General features: G+C 43.3%; 2 protein-coding genes across 3 annotated transcripts in view; both read left to right on the plus strand.

Moving 5' to 3' along the window:
* The window catches only part of RSBN1 (round spermatid basic protein 1), a gene marked incomplete at its 5' end in the record, with an annotated part of 31,054 nt that extends 15,398 nt beyond the window's left edge, over positions 1 to 15,656 (plus strand). The window contains 5 exons of the mRNA XM_080649212.1: positions 5,694 to 5,831; positions 7,425 to 7,567; positions 8,540 to 8,707; positions 9,911 to 10,019; positions 11,037 to 15,656. Of these exons, the coding sequence (XP_080505338.1) occupies positions 5,694 to 5,831; positions 7,425 to 7,567; positions 8,540 to 8,707; positions 9,911 to 10,019; positions 11,037 to 11,510 (1,032 nt within the window). The 3' untranslated portion in view covers positions 11,511 to 15,656. The remainder of the gene's footprint in view (positions 1 to 5,693; positions 5,832 to 7,424; positions 7,568 to 8,539; positions 8,708 to 9,910; positions 10,020 to 11,036) is intronic.
* Positions 15,657 to 19,347: 3,691 nt separating this feature from the next.
* Positions 19,348 to 22,545, plus strand: part of PHTF1 (putative homeodomain transcription factor 1) — a 34,237-nt gene continuing 31,039 nt past the window's right edge. Inside the window, exons 1-3 of one of the 2 annotated variants that reach the window (XM_080648271.1) lie at positions 19,348 to 19,840; positions 20,144 to 20,215; positions 21,272 to 21,328. In XM_080648271.1, coding sequence (XP_080504397.1) covers positions 20,171 to 20,215; positions 21,272 to 21,328 — 102 coding nt within the window. In that variant the 5' untranslated portion in view covers positions 19,348 to 19,840; positions 20,144 to 20,170. The remainder of the gene's footprint in view (positions 19,841 to 20,143; positions 20,216 to 21,271; positions 21,329 to 22,545) is intronic. The other variant, XM_080648270.1, reaches the window with a different exon arrangement.

Below are 22,545 nucleotides of genomic sequence, written 5' to 3' on the forward strand. Positions count from 1 at the left end.
TTTTTTAAAGAAGCTTGCTATTTAAAGTGTGCTTAATATATGAATTTGGCATCAACAGAGAGCTTGCTAGAAATGCAGACTTTCAGACCCTTAACCAGGTCTTCTGAATCATAATCTACATTTTAACAAGATACCCATGTAATTCACACGCACACTAGAGTTTGAGAAACACTACTGTAAAACTCACCTCCACTATCCAGGAAGTAAAATATAATTTGTTTGGGGCTGAGGGGACTGGGCGCCGCCATCTTTGGGCTGTGGGTGCCACCATCTTTGAGGGCGGAGTAGTCAATTAGCATATTCCCTCTTTATTGGCTGTGGGCGCCGCCATTTTTGCAATGGTGTGAGGGTCAATTAGCACATTCCCTTTTTATTAGATAGGATTATTATTATTTTAGCTTAGATATTATATCATGCAATTATCGGCACTAGAAAAACATTTTTAATGGTTTTAAACCTTGAAGTGTTCTGCAGTAAGTATGCAATATTTGGCTCCCCTCCTTATAAAAATCCTATGGCCTCTGATAAACTGATTAGCAGTTCAGATATTCTTCTAGTCATCTTATGGACTAACAGGATTTTAGAGTAGGTGGGGATCATTTCCAAGCCTTTGTTTTATAGGTGAGGAAGATCACATTTTGTTTGTGACCTTTCCCAAGGTTAAAGAGTGGCAGTTCTTCAAAGAGGAATTGCTTTATAGTCTGCATTTCTAACAAGCTCCCAGATGCTGCTGATGTTGCTGGTCCACAAACCAACAAGGCTGTAGGTCTTAAATTCTGTCATAAATTACAAACAAGTAACAAAAACACTAAAAATATAGTGAAGTTAAATGGGAGTTGTTTTAAATATCACCATCTGAGACTATTTTCACCTTACAGCAACTAAGTAATTGAAGTGTATGTATGGTGAAGAAAGTTTGTATATGTATATGCTGTGGGGAGAGGGAATTAATTTAAAAAGTGTATCTACTGTAATAGGATTTTTTTCTCTTTATCTGGCAAATGTGTATTTTTAAGTTCTTAAAAAAAAGACTTCTGTAAAATTTATATAATATTGAAGTCTTATTGAAGGTCATAGCTCTTTAACTTTATTTAGAAATTCTTATAAAATGTTGCTTTTATTACTATAAGGTGGTAATGTTTACTGTTCCAGAGAAAATCAACAAATGTTATTCATTTATTATGTGTTGTGGCATGGCCCAAAATGGGCTTATAGGTGCCATGTTTGATTAATTAACATTTTATAGTGAATTGGTGGTACTAATTAAGAATAGAAGAGTGCTTTGTAGCTTGATGGTGACTGAGAAACTCTTAAGGAATTACGTATCAGTGTGTTATATAAAAGGAAAAAATATTTTAAGAAGTTTTAAAAGTAAAACAGCATAAAAAATGGTATGTTTGGTTCTTTCTGTCATTCTAAGTATAGCTTATATTCTTTTGACTCATACTACTTTTTTACTAGATGTTTTAAACCAGGAATGCCTTTTTATTCACAGGTCACAAGGTTAGGAAGATTGCTGGCTAGCTTTTTCCTCTCTGTTTTTTAAACAATCAGCTTAAATAGGTTTCTTCATGAAACATGAATTCTGTTGAATAATTATTCTCCCCAACCTCCACACACAGGGTTTTCCACATAGTGTATTTCTAGTTTAGTGTTAAGTTTTGTTTTTAATAATTTATTTTTTAGAGCAATTTTAGGTTCATAGCAAAATTGAGGGGAAGGTACAGACCTTTCCCAAATACTCCCAGCCCCCACCTATGCATAGCCTTCCCCATTATACACATCCCCCACCAGAGTGGTCCATTTCTTACAATTGATAAGCCTGTGCTGACACGTCATAATCACCCGAAGTCCCTAGTTTACACTAGAATTCACTCTTGGTGTACATTCTATGGGTTTTGACTTACATGTACCCATCATGGTAACATACAGAGTAGATTCACTGCCCTAAAAAATCATCTGTGCTCTGCCTATTCATCCCTTCCCTCACTCCCATCCCCACCCCTGCCAACCACTGATCTTTTCACTGCCTCCATAGTTTTGCCTTTTCCAGAATGTCATATAAAGGGTGGGGCAACAGTAGGTTTACAGTTGTGAGTATTTGAAACAGTTTATTGTGTTATTATTTATTAATATATTATTTTCCATATGAATAATTATAAACTTACTTTTGCCCCACCCTGTAGTATGTAGCCTTTTCAAATTGGCTTCTTTCACTTAATAAACACATTTTAAGGTTCCTCCATGTCTTCCCATGGCTTGATAGCTCATTTCTTTTTAGCACTAAGTCATATTCCAATATATGGATGTATCACAGTTTATCCATTTACTTACGAAAGACATCTTAGTTGCTTCCAGGTTTTTGGCAGTTATGAATGAAGCTTATATCTTCTAAGTTTTTAAATGACTTATTAAAAGGTGTATGTAGCCCTGGCTGGTGTGGCTCAGTTGGTTGAGCATCGTCCCACGCACTGAGAGGTTGCTGGTTCGATGCCTGGGTTGCGGGTTCTATCCCCAGTAGGGACCATGCAGGAGGCAACTGATCGATGTTTCTCTCCCTTTCTCTCTCTGTAAAATCAATAAAGAGAAACATATCTTCAGGCGAGGGTTAAAAAGCAAACAAACACGGATGTATGTATTGGATGTATGGATTGAGAGCACAATTGAGCATATTTAACTCTCCCAGCAATTAATACAGGATAACTTTTTAAAGTTGAGTGTCTAATCTAAAGGACTACATATATATTGACAGCAAATGTGCATAGTATTCACACATAATTGTTCAAACTTTTATATAGCTATTATAAATATATTAAATTTTTTGAATGCATGCAAAGCTATTTACTATTTTCTTAGAGGTATTTTCTTCCTTGATATCTCAATCCTCCCTTCCCCACTTCGCCTTCAGATTTAACTCAAGGCTAACTTTTCCCTGCTTGGCATTATGTTCCATGTTCCCATGGCAGCTTTAGTTTTTTTCTGTTCTTTGGTCTCTACTTGCCTTCTTCCAATCATCAACACTTGTTTCTTCCTTCACGGTGCCCCAGTACATACACTTTGGGAGGTGGTAGAACTCAACTTGTTCTTTGCTTTTGAGTGCTGTTTTCAGGCCAAAGCTTCTCAGACTTACCAGATCCTAAGAATAATCTGGGGTTGTTAGTTTCAAATACATATTAGAAGTTCAGGTTCTTCTCTTGGAAATTCTGATTATCTTAATTGTTCTGTTTTGGGAGTGCTCTAGTTATAGACTTTTTTCTTAGTCCAGAGCAGGAGATGATAATCCAGATGTTATCTGTGCTGTAGACTATTGCCTCCCTCAGTACAGAGTATACCAGATACAAGTTGCAGGCTAAACCACCATAAATCACAGATAGAACAAAATAAAAGTTTCTTGAATAATAAGTCCAAAGGTGTTCCATGAGGTCATCCAGCATTCTGCTTTCCTTCTGCCATTCCCTTTGGTGTTGTCATATGCATGGTTGAACCTGGCCCTCCAAAGAGAGGAAGTGGAGAGCAGGCTGCTTACTTATTAAGACATGTTCTGGAAATTGCATATGTAACTTATGCTAACATTTCATTGGCCAGAACCTAGTCACAGGCCACGCTTAGCTGCCAAGGAGCCTTGCTCAGCTGTATGCCCAGGCAGTTCTGTTACTAAAATCCAGAATGGTAGGTAAGAACGGTAGATCAGATACTAGGGGATAATTCATAATTTTCTTGTTTGGCATCAGTGCCACATAGGTGGTACCTGTTGACTTTCTGGTAATAAATGCCGTCCATCTTCTAAGCTTTGCTGGTAATTATTTAAATGCAGCACAAACATTAGCATTTAAACATTTTTACTCATGTGATAGACACTCTAATCAGCTTTACTACTACCACTACTTTTTTTTTAAAACCAGAGTTTAATAGCTGATTACTTCATTTCTAGCCTCAGCAAACATAAATTTAACAATTCCCCCATTTCAGGTTTACTTTCTCTTTTTAAATAGGAAAGGATACTTTATGTCACATATTATCTTAGGTATTTGCATTTTAAGTTGTCTTCAAGTTCAGTGCTGTTGAATTAAATGGTATTTAAATTAGGAAAATTTGGAGTACTATGACCTAAAAATATTAATGCAGATTAAAAATGTGTTGAGTTGCATAATCTCAAAGCTAGCAAACCAAGTAAATTGAAAATTACTATAGGCAGTGTACTTCAGGATTGGTATTAGGTTACATGAACTTTAAATTGTGATCAGTCTTTAGAATTTTCTCTCATAAGATGCCATCATCATGTATAGTTTGAAAGTCTTTTTAGGTAGAGAAACTTCTGGTAATTGGGAATGGGGGAGACTGATATTTCTAGAACTGGTATTGACAATTAACTCTGCTTTAATCGTTTTAGGGTGCTTGGCTGAGAGAGGTTAGACCAATGCTTAGAAAAGCTGTTTTACTTCCCCTGCCTTCCTTATTCCTACATCCCATGACCATTCTCTTTCCCAGTCTGCCTCCCCTGGTTTTTATAGCATGATGATCATACAAACGAATGGAAGGTAACTCGTGCAAATATACGCAAGGTAATTCTGGCCTGGGCTGTTGCTGCGTAAAGATCACCTAGGGTGCCAAAACCGGTTTGGCTCAGTGGATAGAGCGTCAGCCTGTGGACTGAAGGGTCCCGGGTTCGATTCCGGTCAAGGGCATGTACCTTGGTTGCGGGCACATCCCCAGTAGGAGGTGTGCAGGAGGCAGCTGATCGATGTCTCTCTCTCATCGATGTTTCTAGCTCTCTATTCCTCTCCCTTCCTCTCTGTAAAATATCAATAAAATATATTTAAAAAAAAAAAAAAAAAAAAAAAGATCACCTAGGGTGATCTCGGGGGAAAGATTTATAAGGAATTAAAAAAATAAATTTTTGCTATTTGAGAACAAGATCTAAGACCTTTTTTTCTGTGTGTATGTGTGTGCATGACAGTGATGTTAAATTGTCTATGAAAAAAAATAGTGGGTTGATTCTGAAAATGCTGCTAAAGAACTAATAGTAAAGAATTGTATAAGAAATACTAGATGGTCATTTATGCTTTCTATTAGGGCAAAATAGGTGACATTTAAAGAGGATATTCCAAGGATGGCAGATTCAAGAGAAAAATCATTGCAGGTAGAAAGACCTTTGGCGTAAGCTGGATAGAGAAAAAGATGAGCCTGCCTAGGGTGGAGGATCTTATATGGATCTATAATGGAAGATTGGGTTGGTTAACAGTCAGCCTGCTATTTGGCCTGATGTGAACGCTCTCAAGGTAGAGAGTACAGAATGAATACAGAGGATTAATCTGACCATGGTCTGCCCTGCCAATTTTATTGTTTATTTACTGATTTTCCTAAATAAAGATCACTTTGAAGTGTTTACAGAGTTCAAAACTATCATTCTCAGAGAAGTTCAAGTATATCGTAATGTCTTCAATATTTCCTTGAGTTGTTGGGACCATAGACTAACTTGCACCTTGCAATGTCGGGTGTGAAACTTATATCAATGTATTTGTCAGTGTGTGTGGGTGCTTTTCTGTAACTGTTGACTTTGTCCAAGGTACTGACCTTTGAGTTCTTAGTATGTAGAAGAAATAGCAACATTGGAAACAATGCCCTATTCTAGTTCTTTAAGTATATTATAGAGTACCTTCAGTCCTTTCTTCCCCTCTTTGGTTTTATCTCAGGTCAACAGGACATACTGCTGTGGCACCTACCGAGCAGGTCCTATGCGGCAGATAAGTCTTGTTGGAGCAGTAGATGAAGAAGTTGGTGATTATTTCCCAGAGTTCCTTGATATGTTAGAAGAATCACCATTTCTGAAAGTGAGTGTTAATTCATATGATTAAAGTTTGAATCATTACGTAAGTGGATACTTTTCATTTAAATGTATTAAGCTAATCTTGTCTGTTAAAATGAAATTTTACCCAATGTTTTGAATAGAAATGTTTACAAAACGATTGCTATAAAATATTTAACTTCAGTATTCTTTTGTATATAGAAACTAGAGGCCTGGTGCACGAAATTTGTGCACGGGGGCGTGTGTCCCTCAGCCCAGCCTGCACCCTCTCCAATCTGGGAACCCTCGAGGGATGTCCGACTGCCTGTTTAGGCCCGATCTCGGCAGGATCGGGCCTAAACGGGCAGTCGGACATCCCTCTCACAATCCAGGACTGCTGGCTTCCAACTTCTCGCCTGCCTGCCTTCCTGATTGCCCCTAACCGCTTCTGCCTGCCAGCCTGATCACCTTCTAACGACTCCCCTGCCAGCCTGATTGATGCCTAACTGCTCCCCTGCCATCCTGATTGCCCCTAACTGCCCTCCCCTGCAGGCCTGGTCACCCCTAACTGCCCTCCCCTGTAGGCCTGGTCCCCTCAACTGCTCTCCCCTGCAGGCCTGCCTCCCCCCCTCCAACTGCCCTTCCCTGCAGGCCCGGTTGCCTCCAACTTCCCTCCTCTGCTGGCCTGGTCACCCCTAATTGCCCTCCCCTGCAGGCTTGATCGCCCCCAACTGCCCTCCCTTGCAGGCCTGGTCCCTCCCAACTGCCCTCTCCTGCTGGCCTGATCACCCACAACTGCCCTCCCTTGCAGACCTAGTCCCTCCCAACTGCCCTCCCCTGCTGGCCATCTTGTGACGGCCATCTTGTGTCCACACGGGGGCAGCCATCTTGTATGTTGGAGTGACAGTCAATTTGCATATTACTTTTTTATTAGATAGGATAGAGGCCTGGTGCATGGGTGGGGGTTGGCTGGTTTGCCCTGAAGGGTGTCCCAGATCAGGGTGGGGGTTCCCTTGGGGCGTGGAGTGGTCTTGGCGAGGGGCCTGTGGTGGTTTGCAGGCCAGCCATGCCCCCCAGTGACCCAAGCGGAGGCCCTGGTATCTGGAGGATTTATTTATCTTCTATAATTGAAACTTTGTAGCCTTGAGCGGAGGCCAAGGCAGGCCAGGGCAGGCGGAAAGCTTGGCTTCCTCCATCGCTGGGGAAACCCAAGCCTCCTGTTTGCTCCGTGGCTGCAGCCATTTTTGTTGGGATTTATTTATCTTCTATAATTGAAACTTTGTAGCCTTGAGTGGAGGCTTGGGCTGGCCAGGGTGTGCAGGAAGCTTGGCTTCCTCCATCGCCGGGGAAACCCAAGCCTCCTGCTCACTCTGTGGCCACAGCCATCTTGGTTGGGTTAATTTGCATACTCGCTCCTGATTGGCTGATGGGCGTGGCTTGTTGGTATAGCAGAGGTATGGTCAATTTGCATATTACTCTTTTATTAGATAGGATTATTATCTAATACATTTATTTCTTCATATAAATACACAAAATAAGCTTCCTAGAGTTTTCTTTTAGGTGGGGTGGTTACCTAAAGACTATTTATTTTGTAAATAGTCTAAAAACTTCTTATGTGACTAATTCATCTGACTTCTAGATGACTTTGCCCTGGGGTACACTTTCCAGCCTCCGACTCCAGTGTCGGTCCCAGAGTGATGATGGGCCCATCATGTGGGTAAGGCCAGGAGAGCAGATGATCCCTACAGCAGATATGCCAAAGTCACCCTTCAAAAGACGACGGTAAACAATTACTTTTCTCAAATAAGCAAAAGCACTTTTTTTAGTTGATAGCTTATAAAAATGATTGAGACTTGAACACAGTTTGAACATCATCTGTCTAGATTATTTGAAGAGCTATCTTAAGTAAATCTTCTAATGGTCAGTCCCTTCATCTGGTCCACTCATTACACAGTCATCAGACTGAGGCATCCTCTGTTTGTTTGTTTTTTTGTTCTTTTGTTAATCCTCACCTTACTATATGGATGGGGATATAAATTTTCCCCCCATAACCTCTTCTAACATTCTTAACTGTTGATCTGATTGGACAAATAAGTGTCATTTTAATTTGCTTTTCTTTGAGTGGTTTGTACTTCTTTTGTGATATCCTTTTAATTTCTTTTACCCATATTTCTATTGGGGTGTATTCACTTGTAAGTTTTCCCTATACGTTATGACTATTAACTTTTTTTTATGTTGTTAAGTTTGTCTTTTAGTTTCAGATTTCTTTATGTTTCAGCCCCCCCCCCCCCTTAGGAAATTTTTGTTTATATATTGTCAAGTCTATATCTTTTCCTCTGAGGTTTCTCTCATAGTGGCAAGCTTGAAAGGCCTACTCTCATTCAGTTATAAAATATTCACCTAGAATGTTGTGAGAGTTACAGGTATTTTGAGAGTCAAAAATGACTCAGAGTTAAGCAACATGTAGCCTTGAACTTTGAATTTTATTTCCTGTTACTAGACAACTAAATTTTATATATTCAAACACTACATTTGAGCCCAAGACATAGTTTCTATGTTATTATGACATACCAAGAGAGAAAGGTAATTACATTAAACATTACAATAGAGTGTTTGTTAAATGCTAACGATAAGAGTCATTGAACCCTCTCAGCCCTCCTCTTATTTGAAATTTTGTATCTTAGTCGACTTTTTTGACTAATTACTATTAATACTTTTGTCCTTCCCTTTACTTCACAACCAAATCAACTCCAGATCAATGAATGAAATAAAAAATCTCCAGTACCTACCTCGGACCAGTGAACCCCGCGAAGTCCTCTTTGAAGATAGGACAAGAGCTCATGCTGATCATGTAGGTCAGGGGTTTGACTGGCAGAGTACTGCCGCTGTTGGGGTTTTGAAAGCTGTACAGTTTGGTGAATGGTAAGTTAATGGAACTCAACTGCAAAGTTGGTTAATGTTGTCTAAGAAAATGTAGACTCAATTTAAAAGGTTGGGGACCATTTTTTTTTTAATTGTGGTAAAACACACATAACAAAATTAAAAGTAAAATCTGAACCATTTTTAAGTGTACAGTTCAGTAGTGGTAGGTATATGGACATAGTTGTGAAAGAGAGCTCCAGAACTTTTCCATCTTGCAGAACTGAAACTCTATACCCACCAGCAATAGCTCCCTTTTCTCCTCTCCCCCAGCTCCTGCTAACCATCATTCTACTTTCTGTTTCTGTGAATTTTACTACTTTAAATGTCTCATATCAGTGGGATCATACAGTAGTTGTCTTTTGTGACTAGTTACTTTAGCATAATATCCTCTAAGGTCATCCATATTGAACCAGGTGTCAATTTCCTTCCTTTTAAAGGCTGAATAACATTCCATTATATGTGTATGCCACATTTTGTTCAACCATTCATCCATCAGTAGATACTGGGGTTGCCTCCTCTGCCCGGCTGCTCTGAACAAATATCTTTTGTCTCTGCTTTCGGTCTTTTGCGTATACCTAGAGGTGGAATTGCTGCAGCATGTGGTAATTCTATCTTTAATTTTTGTAGAAACCACCACACTGTGTTTCATAATGGTTGCCCCCTTTTACATTTATTTGGGGCACAGTTTTAACAAAGCTCAGAAAATAGAATTCAACTCATTTAAAAACTTTTTTTTACTTTGTTTTTCATATTTATGTCAGGGCCTTGAATATTATTATAGAGTTTTATCTGAGTATTTAAAATTAAAGATTATTCAGATTCCCCCCCCCCCCCCCCCTTCAATACTTTGAAAACTGGAAGGTGTGATATTTGTGTAGTTGATGATGATATTACAGGGTGGCATTGAGATGGTGGGTAACGTGGTGAAAGGATTACAAATGCAACCAGGTCAGACTAAAACTCTGCTTCCATTCACTGTTGTTTTAGTTTTGTAACAACTAATTTTCTTATTTTTAAAATAGCTTTTTTAGTGTTTTGTTTATTGTTCAAGTTGATTAAAGGAGCCAATGTATACTTTGTCCTTGGGAGCTGTATATCTGTTTCTGTGCTAGTAGCAGCATTTCCAGGAACAGCAACACTGAAATTTGTCCTTATTTCCATTATGAGATGATTGTTCCTAAAACTTCATTGTGTTGATCTTAGGAGTGACCAACCTCGCATAACCAAAGATGTGATTTGTTTTCATGCTGAGGATTTCACTGATGTTGTACAGAGACTTCAGTTAGACCTTCACGAACCTCCAGTTTCCCAGGTAATAACTCCTGCATTTTTATTACCCTTTGAGTGAGATATTGGAGAGAATTATCTTTACCCATTTTATTTTGCATTTTATCTTACAGTTAGATACATGGGGTGGTGAATTTTATTACTACTTAAGGCCATGTGTGGAGGGGGTCAAAAATCATTGAAACAGAGCTTCCCAAACAGAATGTCTGAGAATCCCTTTAACTTGGGATGCCAGTTCTGGCCCTTTGCAGGCTCAGCTGCTAACCCCATTGCACCGGTGCCTCACCTGCAAAAGGATGAAGGACTAAAGGCGCGGATAAATGTTGCCCTCCTGTGTGGCAAAGAGTATTGATTTTTAGCTGCACCTTGAAATACTAATTTAAATGATTCCCTAGGCCCGTGGTCGGCAAACTGCGGCTCGCGAGCCACATGCGGCTCTTTGGTCCCTTGAGTGTGGCTCTTCCACAAAATACCACGGCCTGGGCGAGTCTGTTTTGAAGAAGTGGCGTTAGAAGAAGTTTAAGTTTAAAAAATTTGGCTCTCAAAAGAAATGTCAATCGTTGTACTGTTGATATTTGGCTCTGTTGACTAATGAGTTGGCTCTGTTGACTGCCCTAGGCCCATGCTGACTTTAACCCAGCCGTGGGCAAACTACGGCCCGCGGGCCGGATCCGGCTGTTCTATCTGGTTCTCTTGCTCTCCCCTCCGCTCCTTTACTTTGAATTTATATTAGTTCACACAAACACTCCATCCATGCTTTTGTTCCGGCCCTCTGGTCCAGTTTAAGAACCCATTGTGGCCCTCGAGTCAAAAAGTTTGCCCACCCCTGCTTTAACCTGTCCTTTGTTGCTAGAGAGGTAGTAAAATATGAGGAAGAATGTTTGTCAGGCATTATAAGAAATGTAAAAAAGCTGTGTATCATTGAGTATTGCTTAGCTTTTATTTGGCCCCTCTTTTTCCTGTGCTAATAATAATATTTTATTTGACTAAATTATTATGCATTTTACTTTAAAGTCTCATGCAACTTTTCCCCTCTCTTCAGTGTGTGCAGTGGGTGGATGAAGCCAAACTAAACCAGATGAGGCGGGAAGGCATTCGTTATGCTAGAATTCAGCTGTGCGACAATGATATCTACTTCATCCCCAGAAATGTCATTCATCAATTCAAAACGGTGTCCGCAGTGTGCAGCCTCGCCTGGCATATAAGGCTTAAACAGTACCACCCTGTTGTGGAAGCCACTCAGAACACAGAAGGCAGTTCTAACATGGACCGCGATTTAACTGGAAAGCGAGAATTAGAAGTTGACTCCCAGTGTGTGAGGATAAAAACTGAACCTGAAGAAACATGTGCAGAGATGCAGCTTTTCACAACTGCTTCATCTTCTGTCCCACCTTCATCAGAACTTAACCTGCAGCAAGACCAGATGACACAGCCTGTCCCGGTTTTAAAGGTGGAAAGTAGACTGGACTCCGAGCAGCAACACAAGCTACAGGAACATTCAAGCACTCCTGTGTGATATGTACATATTCAAACACATTTTTTAACTTTTTTAAATTTTGATGTGAAGTTATAGTTTTATAACTGGCTTAAGTTAAGTTTTATTGGAGAAATCTTGCCTATAATTCTATAAAAAGAGAAATGACATTCCACAAATGTCAAGCATATCTTTTTTACACAGATTATGCAAAGTTAAGAGTTGTATCTTATCCCGTTAGTACAGTACGTAATAGTGGGTCTGCTGCTACTTTCCGTTTCAAGGTGTGAGGTAATAATTCAATCTCTTCTTCAAATCAAAATAACTCTCTGGAATAACAGATTCTTTTTTGGTAAATTATTCACTTCCCTTAATTTTGTCCTGTCTCTTGCCATAGTTGCTGTTTTTATGGTAGAAAATCAGATTTATGGTTTAGTACTCTGTCTTTATGGCACAGATTCAATTTCTACAGTAAAAACGGCATAGGTTGCAGGAAAGAGTTCTTGCATCTTGTTCAAAAGCAAGTAAGTTATTTAGTTCCAACCATAAAGAACAGGTAGTTCTAAGGAAAATTCAGTGGCTCTCTGGTTTAACAGAAGAGAAAGCACAGCACTTTCTGATCCAAACTGTCTTCTTTGTGTCTGTTATTTAAAGCCCAGTGGATATTTCAATTAAAAATACCTAAAGATGTATAGTCCTTGGTCATTCATTATCCATGGTTCATAGACAAGGTAACTATGGAAAATGTTGTGGGTAAAAGAGATAACGTTGACTTGATACTCTCCTGTTCTGCTTCCTGGCATCCTCACGTTTTGTGTGGATACTTTTGCTTCCTAAACTGATCATGAGTATCAAACTGAGGGAATGATAGCAATCTTTCTGATGAGGCTGCCATATTCTGTGCATGAAAATTAGGAAAAACTCTTTTTGTCTCCTGGCACCAACCTCTTCAAGATAAAGACCTACTGTTGAGACACTTCAATTCAGTTTTAACAGTGAATACCAGAGCTTATTTGCTATGACTCTGTGTGGCCACTTTCCAGTGAAGAATATGGCACCAGACTTCATCCTAGAGTTTCAGGTAGCCCAGTGCTTAGTGCCTGAGTATTTAATTTTTTTTTTACACAGGCACAGTTCATATAGCTAGTGTAGTCTTTCTGTTATTTTAGAATGTTAATGTGATACACATTTTACTTTCTCTTAATTAATAATATTATAGGCCTTTTGTTTATTAAAGGAAGAGTACTCCCCACACCTAAGACCAGATTCTTATATCTACCTGTTATAGTGCAATTTGGAGATTTTTTTTCCTGGAGGGTGAGATTTGGAATATTTACATTAACATAGGCAAAAAAGATGCTGCTTTATTATGTCTGTCACCATGAAAACGTAGCTGCATCTTTTGAAATATCAAATATGAATTTTCTCTAAAATATTCTGAAATAGGTTAAATCTTATATAAATATTACTTTGTGCAATATTGTTGTGTAGTTAAATGCATATTAGCAAAGTATAGAGGTCACTGTGTAAACCGATAGAAAAGTAACCATCAGCAAATACTGCAGTGATTAGTTAGAATCTGTATTATTCCTTATATATATGTATATGTATGTATTCTCTGTTAAAAAGGATAAAGACAAATAGAGAAACATTTCAATGTAAACCATTTATGAATTGGAAGTGATGTTGGTTTTCGTTATCTCTGTAAATAAGGTAATTAGAATGGTATGAAAAGTAATGTGATTATTGCAGGGGTGTTTTTAAATCTTGGGTATAAATTCTAGGGTAAATTCTAGTTTATCAAGACTAGTTTTTAAGGGACCTGCCTTTAAGGGTGTTTTTTTGTTACTTGGGGGTGGGGTTAATCACACAGTATGTGGGTATGGGTTCTTTCTTGTTTTTGTTTTTCTGTCCAGAAGAATTTCATAGAGCTTTACGAGGCTGTGCAAAGTAAAATTCTTCTCAGGCAACATTGGTTTTTTAAAATAATCATGAAGAACAAGGTTGCTAAAGCAAAAACTTTTATTTTTATTTTCCTTCCTTGTCTTCCAAGATCTGACTTCCCCATCTCCCACTTGCCATCCAGCAGATGCCACCTGTCATCTAAGCTGGTCATTGCTAATAAACAAGGAGTCTGTCTCCTGACAGCCAGCACTGTGTTTAATCACTCAGGAACCAGTGGATCTGCAAAGACCTACAATCAAAAGCAAATCCCCACTTTCCTTTAACACATTCTTCCCTCACCTCCAATATAAACACATTAAAAGAGTATAAAAATGTTTAAAATCATGTACTAATAAATCATTGTATGTTAGAATTGCAATAGGATGGAGAGAGAAACATTTAGCTAGTAATGTATCTGGAAACTGTCCTATGTGAGTGAGTATTAGATTTTAATAGCATGCTTTAAAGACTGAGCAATATAAAAGCCCAAGTTTTGAGTTTCTTACTGCTTTCAAAGCTGTATCCTAGTTTAGTGATACAAATGATTGCAACTTTTCTAAATCATTCAATTATTTGGTTTGGTGGAGTGAGGCATGGAGCAAACGGGCGTCTTCTGATTTGTAAAGTATTGATGGCAGTGAAGTTGTAACTGAAATTTAAGCTGATCTTCCTTTTTGGTATCTTATCCGTTGTGCCAACTCTTTGAGATTACTTGCAGAATGTGGCTATAAGTTTTAGTATTTTGTGGAGCAGTGGTCGCCAACCTTTCGGACCTCACGGACCACCAGGGGTCCGCAGACCACCGGTTGGCGACCGCTGCTATGGAGCACATATTTTTAAATGTGCTTATGGAAAGGACCCAGTATGTGAGTATTTCTAACGTCGTAACTAGAACGATTTTATGGTATTCATGAATAAGGATAAAAGTCTTCCCCCTGCCCCAGAAGTCATTCTATAATTACACCAAGATATGCTAGGAGTAGGATTAGGATTCAAAGAAGTATTCCAAATTCATAAAGCAATAATAGTAAAAACCTACATGAGTTTCCCCGTTCAAAATTTTAACTCTTTAAGAAGGAATTCCTAGGCTTACTTGTGCGTTTATTAATTTGCTTACTCAGCACTTAACAATTGGTTTCATTGGTACTTCATTATTTTTAAAGACTTTTGAAAGGTGCCCTTTCCCCTTAGAGACAGTTGGAATATCAGATGATTAATATCACAAGCTCTTGTAGTAGGAAAAAAGAGCTCATTTAATACAATTCTTTGAACGTTAGGAAAAGATGTCTTGCATCATCTTGCATCCGTCTTTAAGAGGCAGAAAGTTCACACTTGCTTATTGCCTTCCCCTCTATACGTATTGTCTAGAGTGAAAGCTAATTTAGGAACAGGACTCCAAAATCCAAGAAAACCCTTAGTGAATATGTTCTCGATCATCAATATTAGCCCATAATATATGTTCATCTGTATTTGCCATTAAAATTTGGTGTTTATGCCTTCAGGATGATTGACTTCGTGTCTTTCTAATAAATCTGTTTTGTCATTGCTACAGGTTTTTTAAAAAGAACCTTTCACTAGTATTTCTGCTAAGTTTTATTTAAAACAACAGGTTGTAGCTGTATTTATTGGTCATGCAGTACGTAGAGGAAATGTACAAGCGGTGTTTTGCTTTAGCATATGAGGAACCTATCCCCATGCTAAAGTTTGTTGCTTTAAAAGCAAGTATCTCTCCATAAATATTATGGCCTTCCATTTTCTTCATAAATTTTTTAGGATCCACTTGTGCATGTAGTTGAGACCACTGTCTCTTAATATAGCACTTTTCAATTCTCGCTAAAGAAATACTTATGTACTACTTCTATCACATGTTGTAAATTTTCATGTAATGGTGTTTTTTTGTGACTAAACTCCATTTTGATTGGCAGCTAAGACTTTTTTTTTCCTGTGGCTTTAATTTATCTAAGGTCTTTGCATATAGATGAAATGTATAATTTGCCTGGTGGACTATTTGCGTTGTGTGGCCTTAGTTTGTTTATTGACATTAACAAGTGTTTTAAAAAGGTTTTTAATGAATAGTCTTAAATCTAAATTTGTGTGAATAATCTTTTAGCACAGTGCTTTTTTGTAGCTGTCTAAGTGTGTTAACTTGTTAAGCTATTTCTTTGTAAAATAGGACAGTGGAATGCATAGAGGTTTTTTTTCCCCCTGTAAAGTATTTTTTTAATAAACAAAGTCTGATTTGTCCTTTACTGATGTTTCATGATGAAATGAATAGCATGTGTGAATTCTACCTGGAATCTGTTTTTAAAGTATTTAATCCCCTTCATCTATGTCCTCTGTTACTTCCTAATAATTTAGAAAAGGTCATAGGTATCTGGGGAAAATCCCATCCATATTGAGATACAACTAATTTTGTGGAAGAAGAAAAACCATGCTTGACATCGAGGCAGTTATGTCTCTGCTGCTTAAACTAGTTTGTATCTACTTAGGAGGACAATCTTAAGTATTTATTCTGCTGATGTCATTATTTTTGAAAGTGCATGCATGCAGTATTAAGGTGGTGTATATAGTTTTCAGGTGTCATTGATGTATTAAGTGACAACACAGTGGGGGTTTTTCTCATCTGTTTTTCTTTGTGTGAACTTTTTAGTTGAGGGACCTATCCTAAGCACTGACAGCCTTTGGCTCTGGTTAGTAAAGGAAAAGAAAGGGAACTAATGTGTTTTGGGTAACTGGTGGGCCAGACAACGTGAGGGTATCTCCCTCTAATCCTCACAGCCTTTTCGTAGGGAAGTAACAAAACAATCTCCAAACACAGGTGAGAAAGCAGGCTTGTTAGGTTGACACATTGTGGAGGATTCACTGGTGGAGCAGGCCTCTGAAGGCAGCTCTGGGTTCAAAGCCATGTTGGTTCAGTGTCAGCCTTAGGAAGCACTGAGAAGTGTAGGTACTTCGGAAAGATGATTTGCTAACTACTAACCCAATGTGATCCACCTGCCAGGGACTCCTCCCAATGTGATCCACCTGCCAGGACTCCTCCCAATGTGATCCACCTGCCAGGGACTCCTCCCAATGTGATCCACCTGCCAGGGACTCCTCCCAATGTGATCCACCCGCCAGGGACTCCTCCCTAACGTGATCCACCTGCCAGGACTCCTCCCAATGTGATCCACCCGCCAGGGACTCCTCCCTAACGTGATCCACCTGCCAGGACTCCTCCCAATGTGATCCACCCGCCAGGACTCCTCCCAATGTGATCCACCTGCCAGGGACTCCTCCCAATGTGATCCACCTGCCAGGGACTCCTCCCAATGTGATCCACCCGCCAGGGACTCCTCCCTAACGTGATCCACCTGCCAGGACTCCTCCCAATGTGATCCACCCGCCAGGGACTCCTCCCTAACGTGATCCACCTGCCAGGACTCCTCCCAATGTGATCCACCCGCCAGGACTCCTCCCAATGTGATCCACCCGCCAGGGACTCCTCCCTAACGTGATCCACCTGCCAGGACTCCTCCCAATGTGATCCACCCGCCAGGGACTCCTCCCTAACGTGATCCACCTGCCAGGACTCCTCCCAATGTGATCCACCCGCCAGGACTCCTCCCAATGTGATCCACCCGCCAGGACTCCTCCCAATGTGATCCACCCGCCAGGACTCCTCCCAATGTGATCCACCCGCCAGGACTCCTCCCAATGTGATCCACCTGCCAGGGACTCCTCCCTAATGTGATCCACCCGCCAGGACTCCTCCCAATGTGATCCACCCGCCAGGACTCCTCCCAATGTGATCCACCTGCCAGGACTCCTCCCTAACGTGATCCACCCGCCAGGACTCCTCCCAATGTGATCCACCTGCCAGGACTCCTCCCTAATGTGATCCACCTGCCAGGATTCCTCCCTAATGTGATCCACCTGCCAGGGACTCCTCCCTAATGTGATCCACCCGCCAGGACTCCTCCCAATGTGATCCACCCGCCAGGACTCCTCCCTAATGTGATCCACCTGCCAGGACTCCTCCCAATGTGAACCACCTGCCAGGACTCCTCCCAATGTGATCCACCTGCCAGGGACTCCTCCCAATGTGATCCACCTGCCAGGACTCCTCCCAATGTGATCCACCTGCCAGGACTCCTCCCAATGTGATCCACCTGCCAGGACTCCTCCCTAATGTGATCCACCTGCCAGGGACTCTTCCCTAATGTGATCCACCTGCCAGGACTCCTCCCTAATGTGATCCACCTGCCAGGACTCCTCCCTAACGTGATCCACCTGCCAGGACTCCTCCCTAACGTGATCCACCTGCCAGGACTCCTCCCTAATGTGATCCACCTGCCAGGGACTCCTCCCTAATGTGATCCACCTGCCGGGACTCCTCCCAATGTGATCCACCTGCCAGGACTCCTCCCTAACGTGATCCACCTGCCAGGACTCCTCCCTAACGTGATCCACCTGCCAGGACTCCTCCCAATGTGATCCACCTGCCAGGGACTCCTCCCTAATGTGATCCACCTGCCAGGGACTCCTCCCTAATGTGATCCACCTACCAGGGACTCCTCCCTAATGTGATCCACCTGCCAGGGACTCCTCCCAATGTGATCCACCTGCCGGGACTCCTCCCAATGTGATCCACCTGCCAGGACTCCTCCCTAACGTGATCCACCTGCCAGGACTCCTCCCTAACGTGATCCACCTGCCAGGACTCCTCCCTAACGTGATCCACCTGCCAGGGACTCCTCCCAATGTGATCCACCTGCCAGGGACTCCTCCCAATGTGATCTGCCTGATTCGGTTCTTTGACAAACTCCCCAAAAGCCTTTATCCAGTGCTAAGCAATGAAGTAAAAATGTTTGCTACTAAGGTAATTTATGTCTTAAATATTTAGATACACAAAAAATGACTTTTTCATTTGTCATTTATCCAGTTTTTCTTTTTACGTTGGCCATTTGTCTCTGAAACCCAACAGAATTGTAATGTTTACTATAGCCTAGAAGGGAAAAGCTGCCAGGAAGCACAAGCAGAAAGGAAACCACTGCCAACGCGCGGTATAAAAATAAGCCTGGTGAAGTCATTTTACATGCTCTCTGCGGGAGTCACAGTTCTCTTCCCACTCGATTTTCCTCATCGATAAGATGGGGATAACCTCCACCTCTAATGGATGATTGGAAATGTCTGTAAAACAGAACTTCTTAGGCTTCTGAAGTGGCAGCTCGTCCAACCAACGTGAGAGCTTTAGCTGGGCAAGCCAGGACACTGGTTCATTGAGGCGAGGTGGGGTCAGTGTTTCCCTAATGACGGCAGCCAGACACAAACACACAAACCCACAGCTCTACAGAGGAGGCAAGCGGCTTAAAACCTTAACATAGCCTTAAGTCTTCCCTTTAGGAAGCAGCCGCTGTCCCTTTCTCCTGACCTGTCAGCCTGCTTGGATTCTTACCCTGGACACAGTTCTTCAGGCCGCCACCTCCCCCTGCCCTAATTTGGGAAAGTGCCCCGGTACCCCGCAAGCCTCGCCCTCCGCATCCCTCACTCCCGAGCACCCCACAGCCAGACTCTCAGAGCGGGAGAGACGGGAAGGGACAGCTGCAGCCTGCCAGGCCCCGCGCCCAGCACAGCGCCAGCCCACACCGTTCATTCAGCACAGATTGCGAACAGGTGTGCCAGGCCCGTGCGGGGCGTGGAGCCCACAGCCCACGGGGAAGACCGACCATAAAGGACGAACCACAAAGAAAGGAGCGGTCTGCTTTAGAGCGACACACGGGAAAGGCACTGCTGGGAGGCGACCGCAGGGTGACCTGGGCAGCTGCTCGCGGCCCCGAGCGCCTCCGGCTTCCCAGCGCTGCCTCCCGGAGCCCCGCGGGGCGCGTGCGGGGAGCCCGGGCGGGGGCGGGGCCACCTCCGCAGCGAAACCCGGAAAGCGGAAGCCGCGCCGGCCGCACGGGGTCCGCGGAGCTGCTGTCGCCCGCTTCGGCCGCTGAGTCACCGCCGGCCCGCGAGGACGCCCCGTGCTCCCCAGCGGCTGCCTCCGGGCCCGGGGCCTGGGCACCTGGCTCTCCAGCGGGCGCAGAGCCTGGGCCACCGCCGTGGGGCCCGGCGGCCCGGCGAACCCCCAGCCCTTCTCCTCCCCTCCGCTCCGTCCTCCATTCATTCTTTGCTTATTTTAGGGTCCCTCCGTTGACCCCGTACGTCGAGCTTGGAGGACGCTGGGTCTGTAGCCACAGACTGTCCTCCCGGGGCGCCGGGCGGAAGGCGGCCTCCCGGGCTGCGGCGGCCTCCGCGGTCTCCATGGTAACGGCCCGCCGGCGTCGCCGCCTCGGGGGGAAGATGCGGCCTGCGGGGCCCGCCGCCGCGCCCCCAGCCTCACCGCCCGGCCGGGGCCACTGAAGAGGACGGTCCCGGCCGCCCGCCTGCCCAGCAGCGGGCACCAGGTGAGAGCCGGGCGCCAGGGGAGGCGGGGGACAGGTGGGCAGGGGCTCCGGCGACCTCCCCTCCCGCTGCCCTCCCCCGCAGCCGCGGACACACTCGCGGAAAACGTCGCCCGGACGCTTCTGCGGTCGCCGCGGTGCCAGAGGCTTTTGGTTTGCTTTTTAAAACATTTCCTGGCAAACAGACAGCCAGAGGAGCCGACGGCAGCGCACGCCGAGGCTGAGAGGAGCGGGTTTTGAGTTCTGCCCAAACTGGGATGAGTACCTGTCAGCAGCTGCACTCACCCGGCTTTTCTTCGTTTCCAGGGAAAGCCCGTTCTCTGGCCGGAGCAGATGGCCTCCAGTGAGAGAGATGCTATATCGTGGTACCAAAAGAAGGTAAAGCAGTGTTTCTCACGGCACACGCTTCCTGCACAGCGCTCCCCCAGAGCCCTCGGTACTGCCCGGCATCCCTCATGAGCCAGCTCTCCGCAGACATGGGAAACCGAGGCACAGACTCACGGTTCCAGGTCTCCGAATACGATTCCAAGTCGCCTCCCTTCTTCGGGCCACATCCATCACGCCCCAGAAATACTTGGAAATGTAGCTTCTGATCAAACGGCTCCCCTTTAGACATGAAACTTTTATCTGCACGCCAGCAGCAATATGTATTTTTAAATTAATCCTCGCCTGAGGGTATTTTTTTCCCATGGATGGAAAAGAATGTGTTTATTGACTTCAGGGAGAGGAAGGGAGAGGGAGAGAGAGATTGAAGCATCAATGATGAGAGAGAATCATTTATGGGCTGCCTCCTGGGCATCCAGCCCGCAACCCAGGCACGTGCCCCAACCTGGGGTCCAACTGTGACCTCCTGGTTCAGGGTTGACTCTCAACCACTGAACCACACCAGCCAGGCTCCATTGATTTTTTTTTTTTAAGAGAGAATGGAAGAGAGTGGGGAGACAGAAACACCCGAGAGAGAGAGAGAGAGAGAGAGAGAGAGAGAGAGAGAGAGAGAGAGCCAGAGAGAAACTGGTTCCCTTCGCATGTGCCTCCTGCACCTGAGATCAGTGCCCTTGATTGGAAATGAACCGGAGACCCTTCAGCCCTAATCACTGACCCAAACCGGCAAGGGTGGTTAACTGCCAACTACTTATTTTTTTTTCTTTATTGATTAAGGTATTCCATATGTGTCCTTATCCCCCCATTGCCCCCCTCACCCCCCACCCATGCCCCCACCCCCCTGATGTACTGCCGACTATCTTATTGAGCTGTCTGTCCCTTACCTTTTATTCCTCTCTAGTTTTCCTTAAGACATGGAACCGTTTTCCAGATATCACACATACTTATTAAAACTCAGAGCAGCACAGGCATTTCCCGCATATCATATTGATATTTAATAGTGTATGACTTTGTGAGGTTTGCATCATCTAAAGAGCCTGCTCCCTGTTTCAGATTGGAGCATATGATCAGCAGATATGGGAAAAGTCAATCGAACAGACTCAGATTAAGGTAAAGTGATCTCTTGGATTCTAGCTTTGTTTTACTGTGTTAAGGTGAGTGGATTGTACTTACTGTTAAAAATCTGCACTGGTCCATCAAGTATGGCACTCTTTATTGTCTGACGTTTGTGTGGCAAGCAACACTGCAAGCAGAATGGGAAAGGACAGCTGGCTTTTGGCCTCAGTATGGGGGGCGGAGTGGGGGGGGGAATGGAAAGAAGTGGTTGGTCTATGATGAATTAGAAAACCAATGTCCCATATTAAATGGGGCTATCGCTCTTTCACTCTGCCCCGCTTTGCTTTGTGCCAGTATAGGCCCACTATTGACAGATCTTCAGCGTTTTCAAGAGAAGCTGGGAATGTGTATTTTTTATATGAAATATCTGGACTTTCTAGACCTATGCCCCCTCCCTCGTCTCCCCTCCCTCCTTTTCCCTTCCCTCCCCCTCCTCTTTCTCTTCCTCTTTCCCTCCAAGCCAAATAAGATCCATCTGTGGCCGGAATCACCTTTTCAATGATTGGTTCTGAGTAAACTTTTTTCTACAGTGCTGTTAGTACTGAGCAGATTCTTGGGGTTATTTCATGCTCCCTAAGCAACCAAAACTGATGTGGGATTCAGAGTGGCAGCTTATTAACTTATAATAGGGGAGGGGGCATGACATATCCTGCTGTGCCAAAGTCAGGATTGTGGGGTCAGCGGGGCTGGGGGCTGGGAGGATGGTACAAATCAGCCGTGGAGAGGCGGCTTGGTGCCACCTGGAACTGGAAGTCTTGAGACGTGGAAAAGCCTCAACGCCAGCCCTCCCTAAAGAATGCCTCTCTGTTCACCTTAATACCTAAACCTGCAGCCTGTGCCTCACTTCCCTGGGAATTCATGGTGTTGGGGCCTCTTCAAAGACTTGCTACAGACCCTCTGCTAACGTCTCTAAAAACGTCCGTGTCTGTGGGTGTAACACCATTTAATAGTTTGTTCTATTTCCCCGCGTCGCATTGGTCGGACGGGGACATGTACATCTCTGGTGATGTACATTTAATCAACACTTCCAGGGTGCCTTCTTGTTATAGACCCGTCAACTAGAAAGTTGTTGGAACTACATGGTGCGTGGCTGACTCCACAGTGTTGTCCAGTCCTCCATTTTTTTTACATTAGTGGGAGATGGGGTTAGGATGACTAAATTCCCAAGTTTTATTTTGCCACTTCTCAGTCCTCTCCTGCCGTTCTTCGGT

This window comes from Plecotus auritus, assembly GCF_963455305.1.
Source record: "Plecotus auritus genome assembly, chromosome: 12".
Taxonomy (NCBI): Eukaryota; Metazoa; Chordata; class Mammalia; order Chiroptera; family Vespertilionidae; genus Plecotus; species Plecotus auritus.